Here is an 18025-nt window from a genome sequence, read left to right as displayed (position 1 = left end):
GTGTTGGAAAACAATTTTTTTTCAAAACCTTTTTAATAACTACCTCATAAATATACAAGTTAGAGAGAGAATCTGGGGTCTGCCACTAACTAGCTCTGTGACTTTGATAAGTAATTTGCTTTTTCTGGGACACAGTTTCTTCAGTTGTGAATTGTGACTCCTTAAGTTTTAAAATTCTGTTTCCTGGTTCTTCCCTGAAAAATAAGGGGAAGGGACAGAAGCATAACAGGTACAGTAATTATTTCATTTCCTGCTTTCTAAACCTGTTTCTAAAATTATTTTTTTTACACAATCCTGTTATATTCCAAACTCTGGCTAAAACACCTTGTATTTGTGTAACCAAGGACATGTGTCAGTTAGTCATTCCAGCCTACAGTTTTTCTTAACTGTAAAAAGAGGGTAGTAATACTTGTATTGTCAATTCAATAAAGATGTTCTGAGGAAGGTACTTTGATACTATTACAGTGTTATCTAAATGTTAATTATTTTTATTTTTCATGTTTCTTCATCGCATCAATGTATTAGCAGACATTTGGTCAAGTCCCTCACTTTAAAAATACATAGTTTATACATAGAATTGCCAATTCCTATATTTTTATCCGCCTGCATTTTTGATTTCCTTCACAGGCTAATTGCACATTATTTCAAAGTCCGATTCTTTTTGTACAGCAAAATAACTGTTTGCCCATGTATACTTATATTGTATTTAATTTATACTTTAACATTTTTAACATGTATTGGTCAACCTGCCATCTGGGGGAAGGGGTGGAGGGAAAGAGGGGAAAAATTGGAACAAAAGGTTTGGGAATTGTCAATGCTGTAAAATTACCCATGCATATAACTTGTAAATAAAAAGCTATAATAAAAATAAAATTAAAAAAAATACTTTAACATAAATAAAAATGGAATGTATACTGAAATTGAAGTCCAAAGAACTGTGTTCAAATCCCACTTTGGACATTTGTTTATTGTCTTAGGGTCTCAGACTTTTCATGGGAAAAGATGAATGAATAGATTTAGAAATAGATAATCTCTGAGGTCCCTTGCAGGTCTTTGGATCCTATGCTCTATAACCAACCACAGTAGCAAAAACATTCTTCCCATGTAAAATTTTGAATATGTAATTTGTATTTTTTAATCCTGACTCTGCTCTTGACTGAATATATGTTACCTTTTAAAACCTTAGAAAATTCCTCATTTGTAAAATTAAGCTACTTAATTTTAAGTGACTATAATTTAAATCTATGAACTAAGCATAAAATTATCAACTACTACTTGTGTTTTCTAAAGAAAACATACTTAGAAAAATACTTTATATTACAATTAATGAATTATAGCTTAAAAATTTGTGAAGTTTCATTGTTCAGAGTTCCAAATTCAAATTTAGTTCAATAGAAAAATAATCCTAAGATATATTTTCTCTGATTTGGAGGGGAGAGAAACATCTCTATTTAATCTTGTTATTACTTTTTTCTATCTTATTGTTTAAACAGTGATTTGAATTTAAAAAAAAAAAGAAAATTCTTAGGAAATAATGTACATAATATACATTTCAGATTGTATATATTTTGAGCTTAAAATATTTTCATGATTTTATTTATATTTTTATATCTACTATAGGTTGCTGAAGATTTGGTTCTTTTTAGGTGTTTTTTAAAAGTTCAATTTTGACTCATACCATATACTTTTAAGTTGATTTTCTGAAAATGTTTTTCATTATCTATGCATGCATTTAATTTTAATTTTTTTTTCATCATTTATTAAGCAGCCATTGTCACCCGAGTATTGTACTAAGTGTGTTGTACATTGTATACTTAGGTATCATTTCTTTGTATATCCTATGAAGCATGGTATAGAAAGATTCAACAAAAAATAGTCCCTTATTCTCATAGACTATACAGTCCAAAAGGAGGATGATATATAAATATCTGTAGTACAAAATGACATGTGATAAGTGCAACAGGTAAGTACCAGCCTAATGCTATATTATTCTGAAGAAAGGGAAAAAAACATTTACTTGATTTGCTATGTGTTTTATAAGATCACTTAATTATGAGTATTACTTAAATATGATTATTAGATTAAAATTTAATACAATAGTATCTTGGTCTTTTTCTTTTGCAAATGCTTTCAGATCTCTTAATTGATTTCCTTCTTGGGATAATTGTTTATTTGAAGTAAATGCTATGTATTTCTTCCATAGTACTGCTGAATCATAAATAAAAAAGAGATTCTGTATCAGATGATAGGATTAGACTATATTATTTCTAAATTCCATTCTAGCTTTTAAGTCCTATAATTATTTACCATTGAATTCCTTACTGGATTGTTGACTTTGTTTCCTCTTCAAGTAGTCATAAGTAGTAGTTGATAAATTGATCCTTTACTAACCTTTTATAACTATAGTGGTACCATAATCAGCAGTGCACTTATGAAATTTATTTGGGAAGGTAATTAATAATCAAGATTCACAATTTATACTGAACAAATTTAATCAACATGAATTTTACTGATTGTTAAGACACCAATAAAGTAGACACAAAAGTTTAAAGATATGGCATAGTTATCATTTCTTGTTTCTCACAGATTCTTTCTTTCTTTTTTTTTTTTTTTTTTTGTCTCTCTCAGTTTATGATTACAGGTGGAAGTCTACAAGACAGTAAAGATGCCCTGAATTTGGCAAAGACAAATGGTATCCTTATATACATACATTTAACTAGAATTCAAAGAGTTTGTGAGAAATGGCAGAACTATAATAAAATGTCATTATTGCATAAAAACATGGTGGAAAAAAGAAAGTGAGCTGTGTTTTAGTGGTAAACTGTTAAGATTAACAAGTAATTAAACTTTACAAATAAATGTACTTGATACAATGGAAGACATGCAATTTGATAGAAGCCTCTTGTAACACTGGCTTTGAAGGGACAAATATATTAGATCTCCTTGCTTCCAATCTCTTTTCTCCAATCCAATAATAATAGTAACACTAGCTAATGTTTATATAGAGCTTTAAGATTTGCCAAACATTTCACATATACTATCTTACTTGATCTTTAAACAACACTGTGAAGTATATGCAATTTTTTTTTAATAATTCCTTTTTTATAAATGAAGAAACAAGCTGAAGGAGGTACATGACTTGCCTAGAGGCACACAGCTAGGTCTGAGGCAGATTTCAAACTCAGGTCTTCCTTACTCCTGGTTTTTCTGCTATGATTGCTTTGCAATATTCACAGAATCATAATTTCAGAGTTTTACGGGGACTCTGTAGCCATAGCTAAACCCATCTGTGAAAATCATCAACCCATCTGTGAAAATCAATTTCTTCTATGACATAGTCAACAAGTAATCAGCCTTTCTTTTTGTGAAAACTATCAATGAGTGTATTCCATTCCCTTTTGATTTCCTCTCTCCTCCCCTGTAGGACAAACCAAAGTTTTCCTCTAAATTAAACCTAAATTTGCCTCTGAACTTCCATCTAATAACTCCTATCTGGAACCAGACATAATAAGGATGATCTGTTTTTTATGATAAGGGGAGTCATGATAACTTCAAGTATTTGGAGGATGGAGTCTTTCTGGGTTAAACTTCCCCAGTTCCTTCAACTGATGGCTTGCCATATTACTTGCTTCCTAGTTCTCTTCTTAGAGGAATGTCCTCTAAATGTAGAAGCATGAGGTTTCTGTTGGGTCGACAGATTTCTGGTTCTCTTTTGTGATTGTGTACCATCTTTTCAAACAATTTTCCCCCTTCCCATCTTTGTAGTGAAGTTGCTCAATTATTAAAGAATATGTTAGTTTATTTTGGAAAGTCTTATTGACCATCTGCATTTATAAACTTTTTTCAATCTCTTCCTTTGCAACAAATCTTGGTACACAAACTGCCATTATCTTCATCTTCATTATGTTTTCTTTAGAAATGCTTATTATGAACACTGTAGTACACAATGAACAGACATGCATCCTATGAAATACTTCTTTTGGACTTTTTTTTTGTAGTTTTGTACACATAGCATAATTAGCTCAGTAAACTACATAATTTACCTCAGAAGAATCTGTGATTGAACTTTCAGCTTGACTCCTATCTCCTTAGCTCTCTGTTTTGTTTATAATGAGAATGTCAATATTGATATAGGTCAAGTACTTATCAACTTGTTAGTCATTGACCAAGATTTAGATATATTTAGAGTATAAACAGTTGAATTACTGCTTATAAATGGGTGAAAAATTAATGTCTATCTTTTCCTGTTTTGGGAGAGGAAAGAGGAGGGAAGCAGCACTTGGCAGATGCACACGAATGAGAGCTATTTTGTATTTTTCTTAACTTCATAGGGTGGCATGGCAAAAGAATCCATCGCTGAGTTACTGCCTACTAGGGGTTGAGCCTCTTTAGACTAAGCAGGCTTGCTCAGTCTGTTGTGAAAACCATACCTGAGGCCCTTTCCAGCCTGGGAGAATCTGTTACCACTTTCATTCTGTTGGCCCAGCCTTAGAAAAGCCAGGCTCACTTCCACAGTGGAACAATCCCCTGGAATAATTGTGAAGGTTAAAAAAGTTTGGTTTATAATAATGGACAGTATACTTGAAAGGGACAAGCAAAGTTCTCCAAGATCTGGAATGAAAAAGGCATTATGATGTAATATAATGTCTCTAGGGGAGACAGCAATAATTTGAAAATCCCCTGACCTTAGGGGGCTTCTATTTTAATTAATCTAAAGTTTTCTGGCTTTGGAATTTGTGATCCTGAGGTTTCCCAACCCCAACACAAGAATGTTCTAACAATCTGTCAACAAACATTATTGTAGGTCAGTGATAACCAAATTCCAGAGACCACTCCTTGGTTCTATCTCTGGGCCATAAAATTAGCATAGCAATGAACATGAAGAACTAGATAAATGTGTCTCCTTGTTTCTGTTTTTTTGCTAAATCTTCTGGACTTTAGTCTAGTTCTGTTGGCATTACAATTACAATAAACTTTGTCCCTTGACTTGGATACTGGTTCAAGCCTGCAAATTATTTTGAGATACTAGTTTGAGACCTCAATCTTTTGGGGACTCTTCCCAATCTCAGCAATTACTCAGTGGGGTAATTGAGAAAAACATTTAGCTGTGCCTCATTTATCTAGCATTGATCAGTGAAGTAGCTGGCCTGTGTAGGTGATTTCTCCAGATAACTGAAGTAAATCTTTAAAGCACCAAAACTTAAAAAGTTAATTTGGATAGAAATAATTTTTGAATGTATCACATACTTCACTTTTTTTATAGAGAGGAAATGGAACCTAATTAGTTTTATCTTGATGACACAAATTTATCATTGAGAATACCATGTACTATGTTTTCATTTATTGATATGTCCAGGAGTAACTGAGTTTGAAGAAGTCTTGGTCTATAGTAAGTAGAGATTGCTCTGCTTTATGACAATTGTTCTTCCAGCATTCAGTTTTGTTTTATTTCTCTTTGAGGCAATTGCCAGATCTCTTTGTTATCTCTGTTTGTTTGTACTTCTAATCTCCCCTGTTTTATATACAAATGTGCAGTTGAACATCAAGAGTGGCTCTATTCCTCTGTTGTGGGCAAAGTGAAGCTGGGATTCTGGGCAAGTCAGTGGATCTCTCAGTGTTCTAGGCAACTCTCTTAAGAAAATAAATTCCAAAGAAGGTCCTGACTTTCAGTGAGAGAGGGGACTCTTTTTTTCTTTTTTTTTATTCCTTTTATTTCTAGTTTTTTTTAGAATAAGTAATAATATAACATTTTTGTGTATTGGTTATAAATATAAAAGCATACAGAGCATTTATGAAGAAATGAGTACATTTTAAAAATAAGTCCATTATGTTATTTTGCACTAGATATGTTTTACAGCACAGTTGGATGTCATCCTACCCGCTGTGGAGAATTTGAAAAGAATAATCCTGACCTTTATTTAACTGAGCTACTAAATCTTGCTGAAAATAATAAAGGAAAAGTTGTAGCAATAGGAGAATGTGGATTGGGTAAGTATCATTAGATCAGCATAACTTTGTTCTACAATGTTGACTTTTTTTTGTTGCAAAGCAGTTGATTAATTGTAATTGTTTTTTAATCTTTTATAGATTTTGATAGATTACAGTTTTGTCCCAAAGATACACAACTCAAGTAAGGAAATATTTTTGTTACAGATTAATAGCAATTTTAAAAGCTTTTTTATCACTTCAAACTACAGTTACTTTGTATAAAGGATGATTTTAGTCATTATATTTGCAATAGGCTAAAACATGCTTTTGTCATATGTGATTATAGCATTTTATTACAGATACTACTGTATTACTATATTTTTTGCTGAATCCATGAATCTTTCTTATATGTACAAATATTCATGGGGATATGGAAAACAATAGCTGTGATTAAATAGACAAAAAAATTGTGTTGAATAAAACCATTCATAACTATTAATTATAGCTCACTTAAACATGGATCTAGGCAATAAGTTACTGGAACCAAAGGGATGCCAAAAATGGACTTTAGGCCATCAAATACATACTATATTTTATATCAACAGGACAGAAGAGATTACTTTGGAAAATATCAGTAATAAAACAGGGCACACCTCAGGAGTCATGTTAAGATGGAGACTATTTCACTGATCATTAATATCCAGGGACTTCCCACATTCCCGACTAGTAACTGAAATTCCTGCTTTATGTCACTGTCACACTACCCAGGCTGGACTTCTCTCTCCTAATTTACATGGTAGCTTTTAAATTAAAACAACTCCAGTTTGGTTGGATAAAATAAAGTATGACTTTATTATACAGATGAAGTAGTGTAAGAAGATGCTACCTGGATTGGTGATAGGATCCTTATCTTAGAAGCTCGAGGGCCACCCCACATGATTGATGAGATCACTTCAAAATTTGTATTTTTATTATAACACTCAATAAATTACATGTGATAATTCTATGATGTTTAATGATGTTTGTGTTAGAGGTTCTATTCCGACCTAGTCTTGGACTGAACACACCTCATTCTTGGAATATCATCTAAATAAAGTTTAGGGAGTGTTGTTTTTTAAAACCTATATATGACTTCAGTCTCCTCAACTTTGTCATATTGATTATTTTATTTTTCACACAGCTGCACATGAACTCTTTATTCTTTAGTTATTCAAGTAGCATCTGTTTGGACTTTTATGCAGACTAAGGGATACATACCTAGAGGCTGATTAATGATAATGATTAGAAAAATCATCCTACAACTGGAAAAAAAATTATCTATGTAATGAGTTACCACAGTTGCAATTTTTTAAAAGTCTACACCATTATTGAAAGCATCTAAATAGAAAAATACATATTGCTGATAGAATACTAGCTCATTATAAATATGGCCATGTGACAATCATTTGAAGCTTGACATAGAATATAGGGAACTGGAAGTCAAGGAAGGTGTTTTCTATTCTTGGCTTTGCCACTAGCATGATCCTGGACCTCTTTGGCTACTTAGGACTCCTGTTAACTCTTCTTGTAAAATGATAAATTGGACCATATGTTTTTAAAGCCCCTTCTAGCTCTAAAATCTTATTCATTTACAGAATCCTCTTGGGGACTTTTAGTTACATGTGAGATCTGTTTACTTGGAAATTGAAGAAGATATTCTCTTGGGTGGAAGAATGTTGCTTTGCACATTTTTATTGGTATTTCAAAATGTTAATTCTGTGGTCTTTTGAAAAAAAATTGGACAGCAGACAAGATTTCATAATAATCCTTTGGGGACTTAGCGGACACTGAAGATGGGTGATTGATGCCGTTCTGCCAGCAGCCAGCTTAGGAGGAATGGTTCCCAGCCAGTGTTAAGGTACCAGTGTGTGTCAATAGGTTTTTCTGGATTCTTCTTAAAATCTTAGGTAATTAGTTATAGCTGCTACCCTGAAGCCTGACATTTCAAAGCCTTAACACCTTTGACTGAAAGAAGTGTTAAAGCTGAAGGAATGTTGAATGCTATCACTTGCAAATACCAACCAAATAGCAACTTTTGAACCCAACTTGTTTTAAAAGTCAGATAAAAGCTACAAAATAAAAGCACAATCATGATTAGGTACTAGTTTCTGCTATTTTGATTATGCAACTGCTTTTGGTTACAATAGTTTAGTAGCCAGTAATTATTTTGTTTTTGGCCCACTTCTAATGATATAGTTTGTGATCAATGAAGGTTATTTCCTACTATGATTATATGAAAGAATGAATACATCTAGTATGTATAATATTAAGATTATTGCCATGAAATTTTTTCTATAGTTTAGTAACAACAGATGGAAGGCATAGAAGCTCAGTAGAGTTCTATTTATAATCATGTTTATATAATCTTTATTAATCATGGTATTACTGTAATTAATTATGAGAAGGGAATAGATTTAATAGACATGATAGCATGGCATGAAGATGGCCAAGATTATATTGGACTTATATTATATTGCAGAGTATATTGGACTTAGTCTTGGCCAGTTATGGTAATCATTTACCAATCTAAAGTCCAGTGCCCCATGCAGGAGTGCCAGGTCACAGTAGATACAACACAGGCCCTTAAGGAGATTATCATTTAAAGGAGCAGTATCTTTGTACAAGGACAAAAATAATTATGTAATAAGAGGTAGATCCAGGTAAAGTATCTTGGGAAATTTGAGGAACATGAAGTCATTTACACATGGCTATATCAGAAAAGTATTCAGGGAGGAGATAAGGTCTAAGTTGGCCATTGGAAAAAGAACTGCCTTTGAGATTGGTGAGAGGGCAAAAAGATTGAAACTTACTATTGAGGAGGACAAGGAGGAAAGGGAAAATCGATGGGAAATAGCCTTGTTTGGCCGGAATATAGATTATGTGAAGGAATGAAAATGAGATAAAGCTGGGCAGGTGAGGTGAAACCAGGTTTGAAGGGTCTTGAAATGGTGATGTAGGAATTTTTACACTATTTGGAAGGCAGTGGGAGAGAGAGCCCTAGAACTTTTTTAAAGTGGAATAACATGATCATAAAAAAAAAAAAATTATTTGTTTAGCAGTATGATGAAGAATCTTCTAGGAGGAGGAGGAACAGTTGTGAGGCTGTAAAAATAATCTAGATGATAGGAGATATGTAGTATGAAAGAAGGAAGTGTCAGGTAAGGAAGTTGGGCTATTGACAGGCAATAGCTGACATTCCTATAATTCTTTAAAGTTTGATATATTTTAACAGTCTGATAAAGTAAGGCATTTTACATATAGCACTTGATCCAAGCCTTACAATAGTCCTGCAACTAAAAACTAAGCAATAATGTAATAAACCAAGGGTTTGTGATACCACCATGTGAAGAACTCCCTGTATGGGACCAGATCTCAACCATCTCTAGCTTACTAGAAAAGTCCTAGAATTGCCTGAAGCACATAGATGTTAAAAGGCCCTGATTAATTTACATTCTTAAAAGGACTGCTATATATACCTGCTAAGCCACTTTGCATATTTTTTAAATCATGTAATGCCAAAGAAATGCCCTAAAACTGGAAAAGGGCATATGTCACAATTTTCTACAGAGAGAGGAGAATAGATTACTGGTTTTGTGAGCTTGACTTTGATTCTTGGGAAAATTCTAGAATGTGAGATCATTTAAAGAAATAGTTGACAAATATTATGTAATATGAAAAAAACATGATTATAAAGAGCCATCTTGGTTTGTCATGAATGATGTTAGACTAATCTCAATCTCATTTCCTTTTTTTTTTTTAAATTTACTGAACTAGTCATTGAGGGAAATGTAGACATAATTTACCTAGATTTTAATAAAGTATTTCAGAAATTATCTCATATTGGACTTATTCTGAGAAAATGAAGAGAAGTAGACATATGATAATACAGTAAGATGGATACCAAATTGGTTGGATAGCTGGCCTCAGAGAGTATTTGTTAATAGTTTAACATCAACATGTCAGGAGGGTCTTCAATGGAGTGAGTACCTAGGAATTCCTTCATGTACCTCTGTTGCTTAACATTTTTATCATTGATTTGGATAAAGGTATAGATGGCATTTTCATCAAATTTGCAGCTAGGAGAGAAAGCTAAAACACTACATAATAGTCATCTGACTCAGAAAAAAACCTTAAACAGGCCAAAACCCTGGGTTTTATGTAATATAATAAAATCTAGTAGGAACAAATGTAAAGTTTTATGCCAAAAATAAACAAATAAATAGATGAATAAATATTTTGTGTGTGTGTATCCCCTTCCTATGTACAATATGAGGAAGGCATTATACAATTTGAAATTGTTCTAGAAACAGTAGGGGACTATAATTGTAGGCTCGCAGGAGTTAGCCCTGTGATACAGTAGTCAGAGAAGCTAATGCCATCTTGAGATGCATCAAGAAAGGCACAACTTCCAGAAATACAGGGGGTATATGTGTGTAGTATGTTGAGGAAATGGGATAACCCTATTTGAATTCTACCCTTTTCAGATTTCACCTGCAGTACCGTGTTCAGTTTCAGGGACCATAGTTTAAGAAATTGATGAGCTGGAGATTGTTTGGAGGAGAGCATTAAGTAAAGTGAATGACCTTAAGGATCAGTTTGAAGAGATTGGGCATATTAAGCCTAGAGTCGTCATGAATTTGAACGACTATTGTGTGATAGAAAGTGGGGATCCATACTTGTTGCTTTGAAGCAGGAGCAATTGTATGAAAGCTGCAAAGAAACAAATTTAGGCTTGGTGGAAGGGAAAATTTCCTAACAATAAACAGAGAGTTTTCAGGGAAGATAGCCATCCTTGGACATCTTCAAATAGAGACTATTATGACAACTTATCTGTGTTATAGTGGGAATTTTATTCATGGATAGGTTTAAAAAGATGGTCACTAAGGTCCCTTCCAACTCTCATTACATGATTCTATGACTTGCCCAAGCTGATGAAGCTAAGTATCAAAAGTGAGATTTGAATCTAGGGCTTCCTTACTCCAAGTCCAGTACTTTTTATCTCCTGTGGCATTATGCCTTCAAGATGTTAGTAAGAGAAAAATAATACTTAAGGAGATGGATAAAATTAAGAGACAAAAAGCTGTGCTCCCTTCCACATGTGGTCTCCCTTGATCTGCCAAGTCATTAGTACCCCATAATGAAATAACTTTACATTTATCTGTGTCTAAGAGGTATCCCCTTAGTTAAATGTAAACTCTGCAAAGGTAGAGACTGTTTGCTTTTCTATTATTTGTCCCTAGCACTAGCACAGTGCCTTGCACATTGTAGGTGTACTTGGTAAATGTGTGTTGAACTGAATTGAGCTAGAGAAACGAACAGGTGTTAATGTGGAAGGTTGATGAGTTCAGTTCTAGACAAAGGATTATGTTAAATTTGAGATGCCAGTAGTACTAATTATTCAGGATTATGAGGATCAAATGAAATAACTTTTATAAAACTCTGAATTTAAAAGTCTAGTATAAACTCAAACTCTTATAAATAAAGGACTAGAGGCAATTCTGGGAGAGGTTGAGTACAGAGATCTAGATATGGGTGACATGTATGAGAGAATTAAGAGAACAGAACCGTAAGAAAACCCTTGTTTTAGGCCTGGGAGTAAAAGGAGGTTAAATGGTTGCACAGAGAATCTTGAGAACACCAGCATCCCCACATAAGAGCAACACCAAAAAGGTGAGGGTGTTCTATAACCTCAACCACTGTGAAAGCTTCAGGTAGAGGCCTTAGGACTGGTTGTATGACTTTTCTGAGGATCGACCTAGCTTAAATTCATAAAATACCATGGGATAAAATGCTCATCAGATTTTGGACCCTCAGTATTCCTTTCTTTGATGTCTACTATTGCTCGGAGAGAGGAAATTGAAGTATCTTTGGGGGAAGGGGAGGCATCTGCATTGATGAAATCATAGTTGATTGCAGTATCAACTTTTAACATGAATGAAAAATTTACTTATTCTGGTTCTGCAGCACAGATTTTAAAAGATCATACGTGAAGTGTGGACTCATTTAATTTTAAAATGTTATGCCGCTTTAAATAGGAAGTTTATTTTCTGGAGATTTAGCCTTTGAAGTATGTGGAGGGGGGTGGGTTGTTAAGTATAAGAAGATATGGTATTCTTTATCTCTAAGGATTGTGAAACCCTGAAAATAAATAGCAGGAGAATTTGTACACTCTTTAGGTCCCAGTTCAAGCCTCATTTGGTCATTATTTGGTCATTGATAATACTCGGAGTGAGTGTCACTAGTAGTTTCTGTTTTAGCCAGAAACTCTCAAGGGTCTTTCCTTCCAATATTGATTCCCCTCCCCCCCAATTTTTTTTTTTTTTTAACCTAGCTTAAGTCATTGAATAGGCATTGCATCAGACAAACTGAAATGTAGGAAAGACCTTTGCTTACTATGGCCAAAGTCTCCCACTACATGTGGAGCCATCATGATGGCTCATCATGGTCCTCTTCCAGAAAAAGCAAAGAACCACCACAACAATAGCAGTCTTCTTTGATGCTGTTGCAAAATATAATGAAGAGTGACTAGAGTCATACACAACTTACCATGAGATGCTCCAAGGAATCAACATTGATTGGATGTGTTCCTTTTTGGGCATTAAGAATTCAATAAAGTCGCTTGTTTGGTGGCTATTTCTGCTTTCTTCACACTTTGGTTTGGTTGTTTTTTGGTATTGATATTTACCTCCAATAAAATCCTATTTTGATATCTCATTGTGACATGACAGAAATCCTGAATTTTCAAAGATTTTACTAGTGGAATAAAGGTTCTGGAAAGTTCTTCCATCAAGCTAGAAAAACACTTGTGTCTGGGCCCATGGGCAAACTGTCCATCTGCTTAAGTTTAGAGAGATCTATCATACTAAGTGGTAAATGTTTAGAGATGTTAACTTTCAAAGGACATTTTCTAAGTCAGGGGTTTTCATATATATATCTTCCGTTGGCTCAATGAAGTATTTATTTTTAAAACATAGCATTTTCTACATTTATATTACTACATTTCTGTCCAGTACACTTAGAACCTGAAGACTTCCATTAAACTTCTCCCAGATTGTGTGATCTAAAAGATCCTATGCTGTGTGCATATTCTGAACTTCCAGACTCAGCATTTGTGATACACAAATTCAAGAAGAAAAAATTGGGGGAAAAATAAAATTTGACTTTTTAAAAGCCATTAAGCTTTTAAGAAATAGTTTTGTCAAACTAAATCAGAATTTAAATGTAGAAATTCTTGTTTTCCATCACACAGGTACTTTGAAAAACAGTTTGAACTGTCAGAACAAACAAAGCTACCCATGTTTCTTCATTGTAGAAACTCACACACTGAATTTTTGGGTAAGTCAATGGTTTAAAACATAATTAAAGATCATTGCAGAAATTGTCTTATTACAGTCTTTTGTTGTTTTAATTCACAGACTTAATGAAGAAAAATAGAGACAGATGTGTGGGAGGAGTGGTAAGATAAAAATTATTTTAATATGTGATCCAGTTGGTTAAGTGTGTTCCTCCTTTATTTGAAGGCCTTGCAAATTGTGGAAATCCTTAGTTCAGGAATAGTATAAATACATAAACCTAGTCTACCATATGTCATTAATTTACGACTATCTAGATAAATATAAAATTGAAATTTTCTTGTTTGAATAAAAATTCAATGAGGTCTTTATAATCTTTTAAAACTGTCTGCATTTTGTTTTTCTCAACCTTTCATGAATATGACAACTCAGATTTACATATTTACAAAGTACTTTTGTAACAACTATGTATGGTAAGTGTTATAGCCCTTATCCACATATTATAGTTAAGGAAACTAGAGTTCTTTGAAATTGTGATTTGTTGATGGTCCCACAGCCAAGTAGTCAAGATCTCCTAACTCCAGGTTCATCAGGCTTTCCACTGGGCTGTCTTCTTAATATTACTATAGTCATCATGTTATGAAAATATGAAAGTATTAGACTTGAATTTTAGTACTTACCATTTCTAGCAGGCAATCTCACTTTCTCTCTTGACCAAATTCATTTTTCACACTCTGATTAATATTTTAATACTAGCTGGGCATTTCTGTTCTCGTTTAAAGTTTGCAAAGCTTTTCATTTAATCCTTACAACAAGCTTGGGAGGTAGAAACTATTATTATCCTTATTTTACAGATGTCTGTTGAGACAGACAGAATAAATGATTTTTACAGAGGCTTATAGCAAGGAAGTATCTAAGGACAGATTTGAAATAAAGCTTTTGAGACTCCAAGCCCAGTGTTGTAGCCACTGTGCCACCAGCTGCAACCAGAGAACTTTGTTTTTGAGCACTGATGAATCATAAGTAGCAAATATACATAGACTATGACTATACCACTTCTATGCTAACTGAATTGCATAAGCATTAACTCCGTGCCTCTTGCTTTTCTTACATGTTTATTCAGATAATTAGTAGTTACATCAAATTACCTATTTATTTCACTTAACAGCTCATGCTTTGGCATGTCAATATATTAGAACAAGCACTTCATTAGGAATTAGGGAGCTTGATCTTCACCCTAGTTATGCTTACTACCTCATTCAGGCTTGTCCCTACCCTCTCTAAGGTCCATTCATTTGAGCTTTACATTATCTTCTCTTTCAGTGACACTGCCTCCCTGCTCATTCCGCAAGTGAGACATTCCACACCTCCCAACCAAAGGCATTCTCACTGACTGTTCTCCATTCCTGAAATGCTCTCCATCTTCCCCTCTGTCTGGGCTTGAAGTCCCAGCTAAGATTCCAGCTTGTACAAAAGCCTTTCCCAATCCCCCTTAATGCTTGATTTAAGAATGCTTTCTCCCCTACCTACCTACCCCCTCTAGCCATCAAATCTTACTTTGATACTATCTCTTACATCTTCCCCACCCTTTCTCACAGAGATTATTTTGTTGTCTCCTAATTGGTTTGATGTCACTCTTCTCCAATCTAGCCTTGATTTGGCTAATAAGCCACACAGATTGGACCCTGTTTTTCTCTTGCTTCTCTGGGTGCCTCTAGCAGAGATGGGTTTGGGGGAGTTTTCTTTCAGTTAGTGGTATACTAGAAATAATTTGGGCAATACAAAATTTTGATAAGTGGTAAAACCAGTTTAGTAGTAAAAAATAAAAATTTAATTATATATTTTAATCAGCTTTATTCATACAGCAGTATCCAAGTGATAGACGTAGTCAGTGATCAAGTGTGATTGAGTTGAGAAATTTACTAAGATTTAACAGAATTACTCTCAAGTACTATGGGTTATATTATATTGTTGGTCATACTACTTTATATTCAGCAAGGTAACACAGGAATATTACAGATTGTTTGATTTGAAGTCAGGAAGACTTAAATTCTAATCCTGCTTCAACACTTAAGTTCACTGGCAAGTCACTTAATCTTTTTCAGTCTAAGTTCCACAACTCTAATAGGGGTAATAAAAGCACTTATTTTATGGTTAATGTGAAGATCAAATAAGCTGCTATGTGAACTTTTGCAAGTATGTGTACTTTGCAAACGTTACAGCTTCATATAAATGCCATCATTCCAGTGTCGGATCCATGTTTACATCACTTGTGCTAGCTCTTAGCCTCAATTTCCAACATTAGAAGGTAGAAGATACTTTTGCAACTCCAGGTAGAGACACACATCATCTAGGTTGGAGCCTTGCCGGTATTACAATACTCTTAACTGACCAAAATCTAAACACAACATTTTTTGACCCTGCAGGAGGGGGAGACCCAATCTTATATCAACATCTATTCTGATTCTTTGGCCACCCAGAAGTTTATATTCTGATTCTACCAGGATTCAGTTTCCTTATCTGTTAAGTGAGGGGTTGAGATAGATCTTTAAAGACCTTAATCTGATCCTTTATATTTGTTCTCCTTAAGTATCTTGTTATTCATGTCTCCTTGGAGATAGTTTGGGAGCTGTCTAGAACTGCACTACACTACAGTGATTTACAAGGGATCCTATTTCCTGGGATCTGACCTTTTTTTCTCTCCCTGTTGTTGGTTTTTTAAAAGACTTTTCATATTTTGGCTCCTACCACATTGACCTATTTGCTGTTGGTTGACAATCTGCCCCCACCTCATGCCTTTGCATGATCTAGAAAGAACTGCCTCCTCACCTCTTGCCTCAGGAGTCCCCAGCTTCCTTAAAGCTCAGTCAGTACCACCTGCTACAGGAATCTGCTTGATTTCTCTGCCTTACCAATGTTCTCTCCCTGAAAACCACTCTGTTTATAGTTTGTCTTAAATTCTCTTTATACACTACATACACAATATATTGTGTGCGTGTGTGTGTATTCTCTGTGTATACAAATTTGTATTCCTAGTACCTAGTATACTGCTTGGCACATATAGAGTAAGCAATAAATTAATATTTGTTGAATGACTCCCTCCTCGAATTTAAGGTTCGTAGAATTCTAAAAGTTCTATTTTGGTTTTTTTAAAAAATGTTAAAGCAACTTGTAATACTATTAAATGTATATTCACATTTCTTTCGTCAAATTTTGTTTTTAAGAAATTGAAAGAAACCAGACAGTATTTTCATACATGCAAATCTTGATTCTAGGTACATTCATTTGATGGCACAAAGGAAGAAGCAGCTGCATTGATTGACATGAATCTTTACATAGGAATTAATGGTTGGTAAGTTTAGGATTAAGCTTTTAGAATCATTTATACTAAGATTCCATAAATTGTTTTAAAGTAAGCTATTTAGTGGTAAATTATAAATGTATGCATGTTCAATTTTTTAAAGTTTTATTTTTTAATTCAGTTGATTTGGCTTAAAGTTATTCATTATGATGTATTTATTAATGAGTCAGTAAAGTGTTCTACTTGGAGTCAGAAAAGAACATGGGATTTAAAATCCAAACACAGCTATTCCCCCATTTGTGTAATTTGAATAAAAACCATCTCTCTGGGTCTCTTTTTAATCATCTGTCAGATGTGGGCTATTGGACTAGATTACCACTAAGATGACTCTGAGATCTAAATCTTTAATCCTAAAACCTAGGCTTCAGTTCCATTTCTGATGCTTAGTTTTGTAGTTCAGTCTTATTCCTAGGACATTTGAGCCACTAATTCCCCTTGTGACTAATGTCTTTTGCCAAATGGTTATTTGAGGCCAGGAGTGTACTTGTAGTCTGGGACTATGGAAAACATACAACTACCTGGCCCATAAAAGAGTTAAACATGCAGATTATAAATCGTTTAAAAAGATTTAACTGGTTTTAGTTACACTGTAAATAAGGACAAGTAGGTGTAATAGAGTACTGGGCTTGGAATAAAGAAAATGTTTTTCTGAGTAAGTTCAGATGTGACTTTAGATACTTAATAGCTGTGTGACACCCTGGGCAAGAGCCTTAATCCTATTTGCCTCAGTATCTTTATCTGTAAAAAGATTTGAAGAAGGAAATGGCCAACCACTTTAGCATCTTTGTCAAGAAAATCCCATGAGTAGACACAAGTGAAAAACAACTGAACACCTGACTCCTATCTTTCCTAAGTGTTGGAGGCCCTTAGTTTAGACTTTTGTTTAGATTTTAGGTTTTATTGATTGCCTCTTGCGATGCTAAAGTAGGGGAAAAAGATGTGAATAGTACTGGCAACTGGAACCTGTAATGAAAGGGGATTTATACTACTTTGGGAATGATGTTATGTGGAAAGATCATTCCTATTACAAATAATCCTTTCTTTGTTGAGCTTTACATAAATTTTTAAAAATATTTTTTAGCTCACTGAAAACTGAGGCCAACCTAGAAGTGTTAAAGTCAATACCTGGTGAAAAATTAATGATAGAGACTGGTAAGTTGGCATTTTAATTGACTTCTATTGCTTTTAATAAAATTAAGACAAAAAATTAGGAAGAAAAATAATTTAATACCCAAGGTTACTGTTAAGATATAACTACAGAATAGTATGTGTCCTGAAGCAGCATGGCACAATAGAGAGAGAACTTCCAGCCAGGAAAACTGGGACCCAGATACCACTTTTGATACATAATGTTTGTATGAACAAGCCTCAGGTCAATTAGTGAAATCACATATATAAACCATGC

General features: G+C 33.9%; 1 protein-coding gene across 4 annotated transcripts in view; it reads left to right on the top strand.

Moving 5' to 3' along the window:
• Positions 1-18025, top strand: part of TATDN1 (TatD DNase domain containing 1) — a 50488-nt gene that overhangs the window by 23847 nt on the left and 8616 nt on the right. For 2 of the 4 annotated variants that reach the window (XM_051971077.1, XM_051971074.1), the window contains 7 exons: positions 2629-2692; positions 5845-5988; positions 6088-6130; positions 13217-13302; positions 13383-13423; positions 16535-16611; positions 17702-17772. In XM_051971077.1, coding sequence (XP_051827037.1) covers positions 2629-2692; positions 5845-5988; positions 6088-6130; positions 13217-13302; positions 13383-13423; positions 16535-16611; positions 17702-17772 — 526 coding nt within the window. Of the gene's footprint in view, positions 1-2628; positions 2693-5844; positions 5989-6087; positions 6131-7806; positions 7826-13216; positions 13303-13382; positions 13424-16534; positions 16612-17701; positions 17773-18025 lie in introns of those variants that run through there. The other 2 variants (XM_051971075.1, XM_051971076.1) reach the window with 2 other exon arrangements.

The sequence above is a fragment of the Antechinus flavipes genome, chromosome 1, assembly GCF_016432865.1.
Source record: "Antechinus flavipes isolate AdamAnt ecotype Samford, QLD, Australia chromosome 1, AdamAnt_v2, whole genome shotgun sequence".
NCBI lineage: Eukaryota > Metazoa > Chordata > Mammalia > Dasyuromorphia > Dasyuridae > Antechinus > Antechinus flavipes.
The sequence above is the reverse complement of the archived record's forward strand: the minus strand, read 5'-3'. Positions and strand labels throughout refer to the sequence as shown.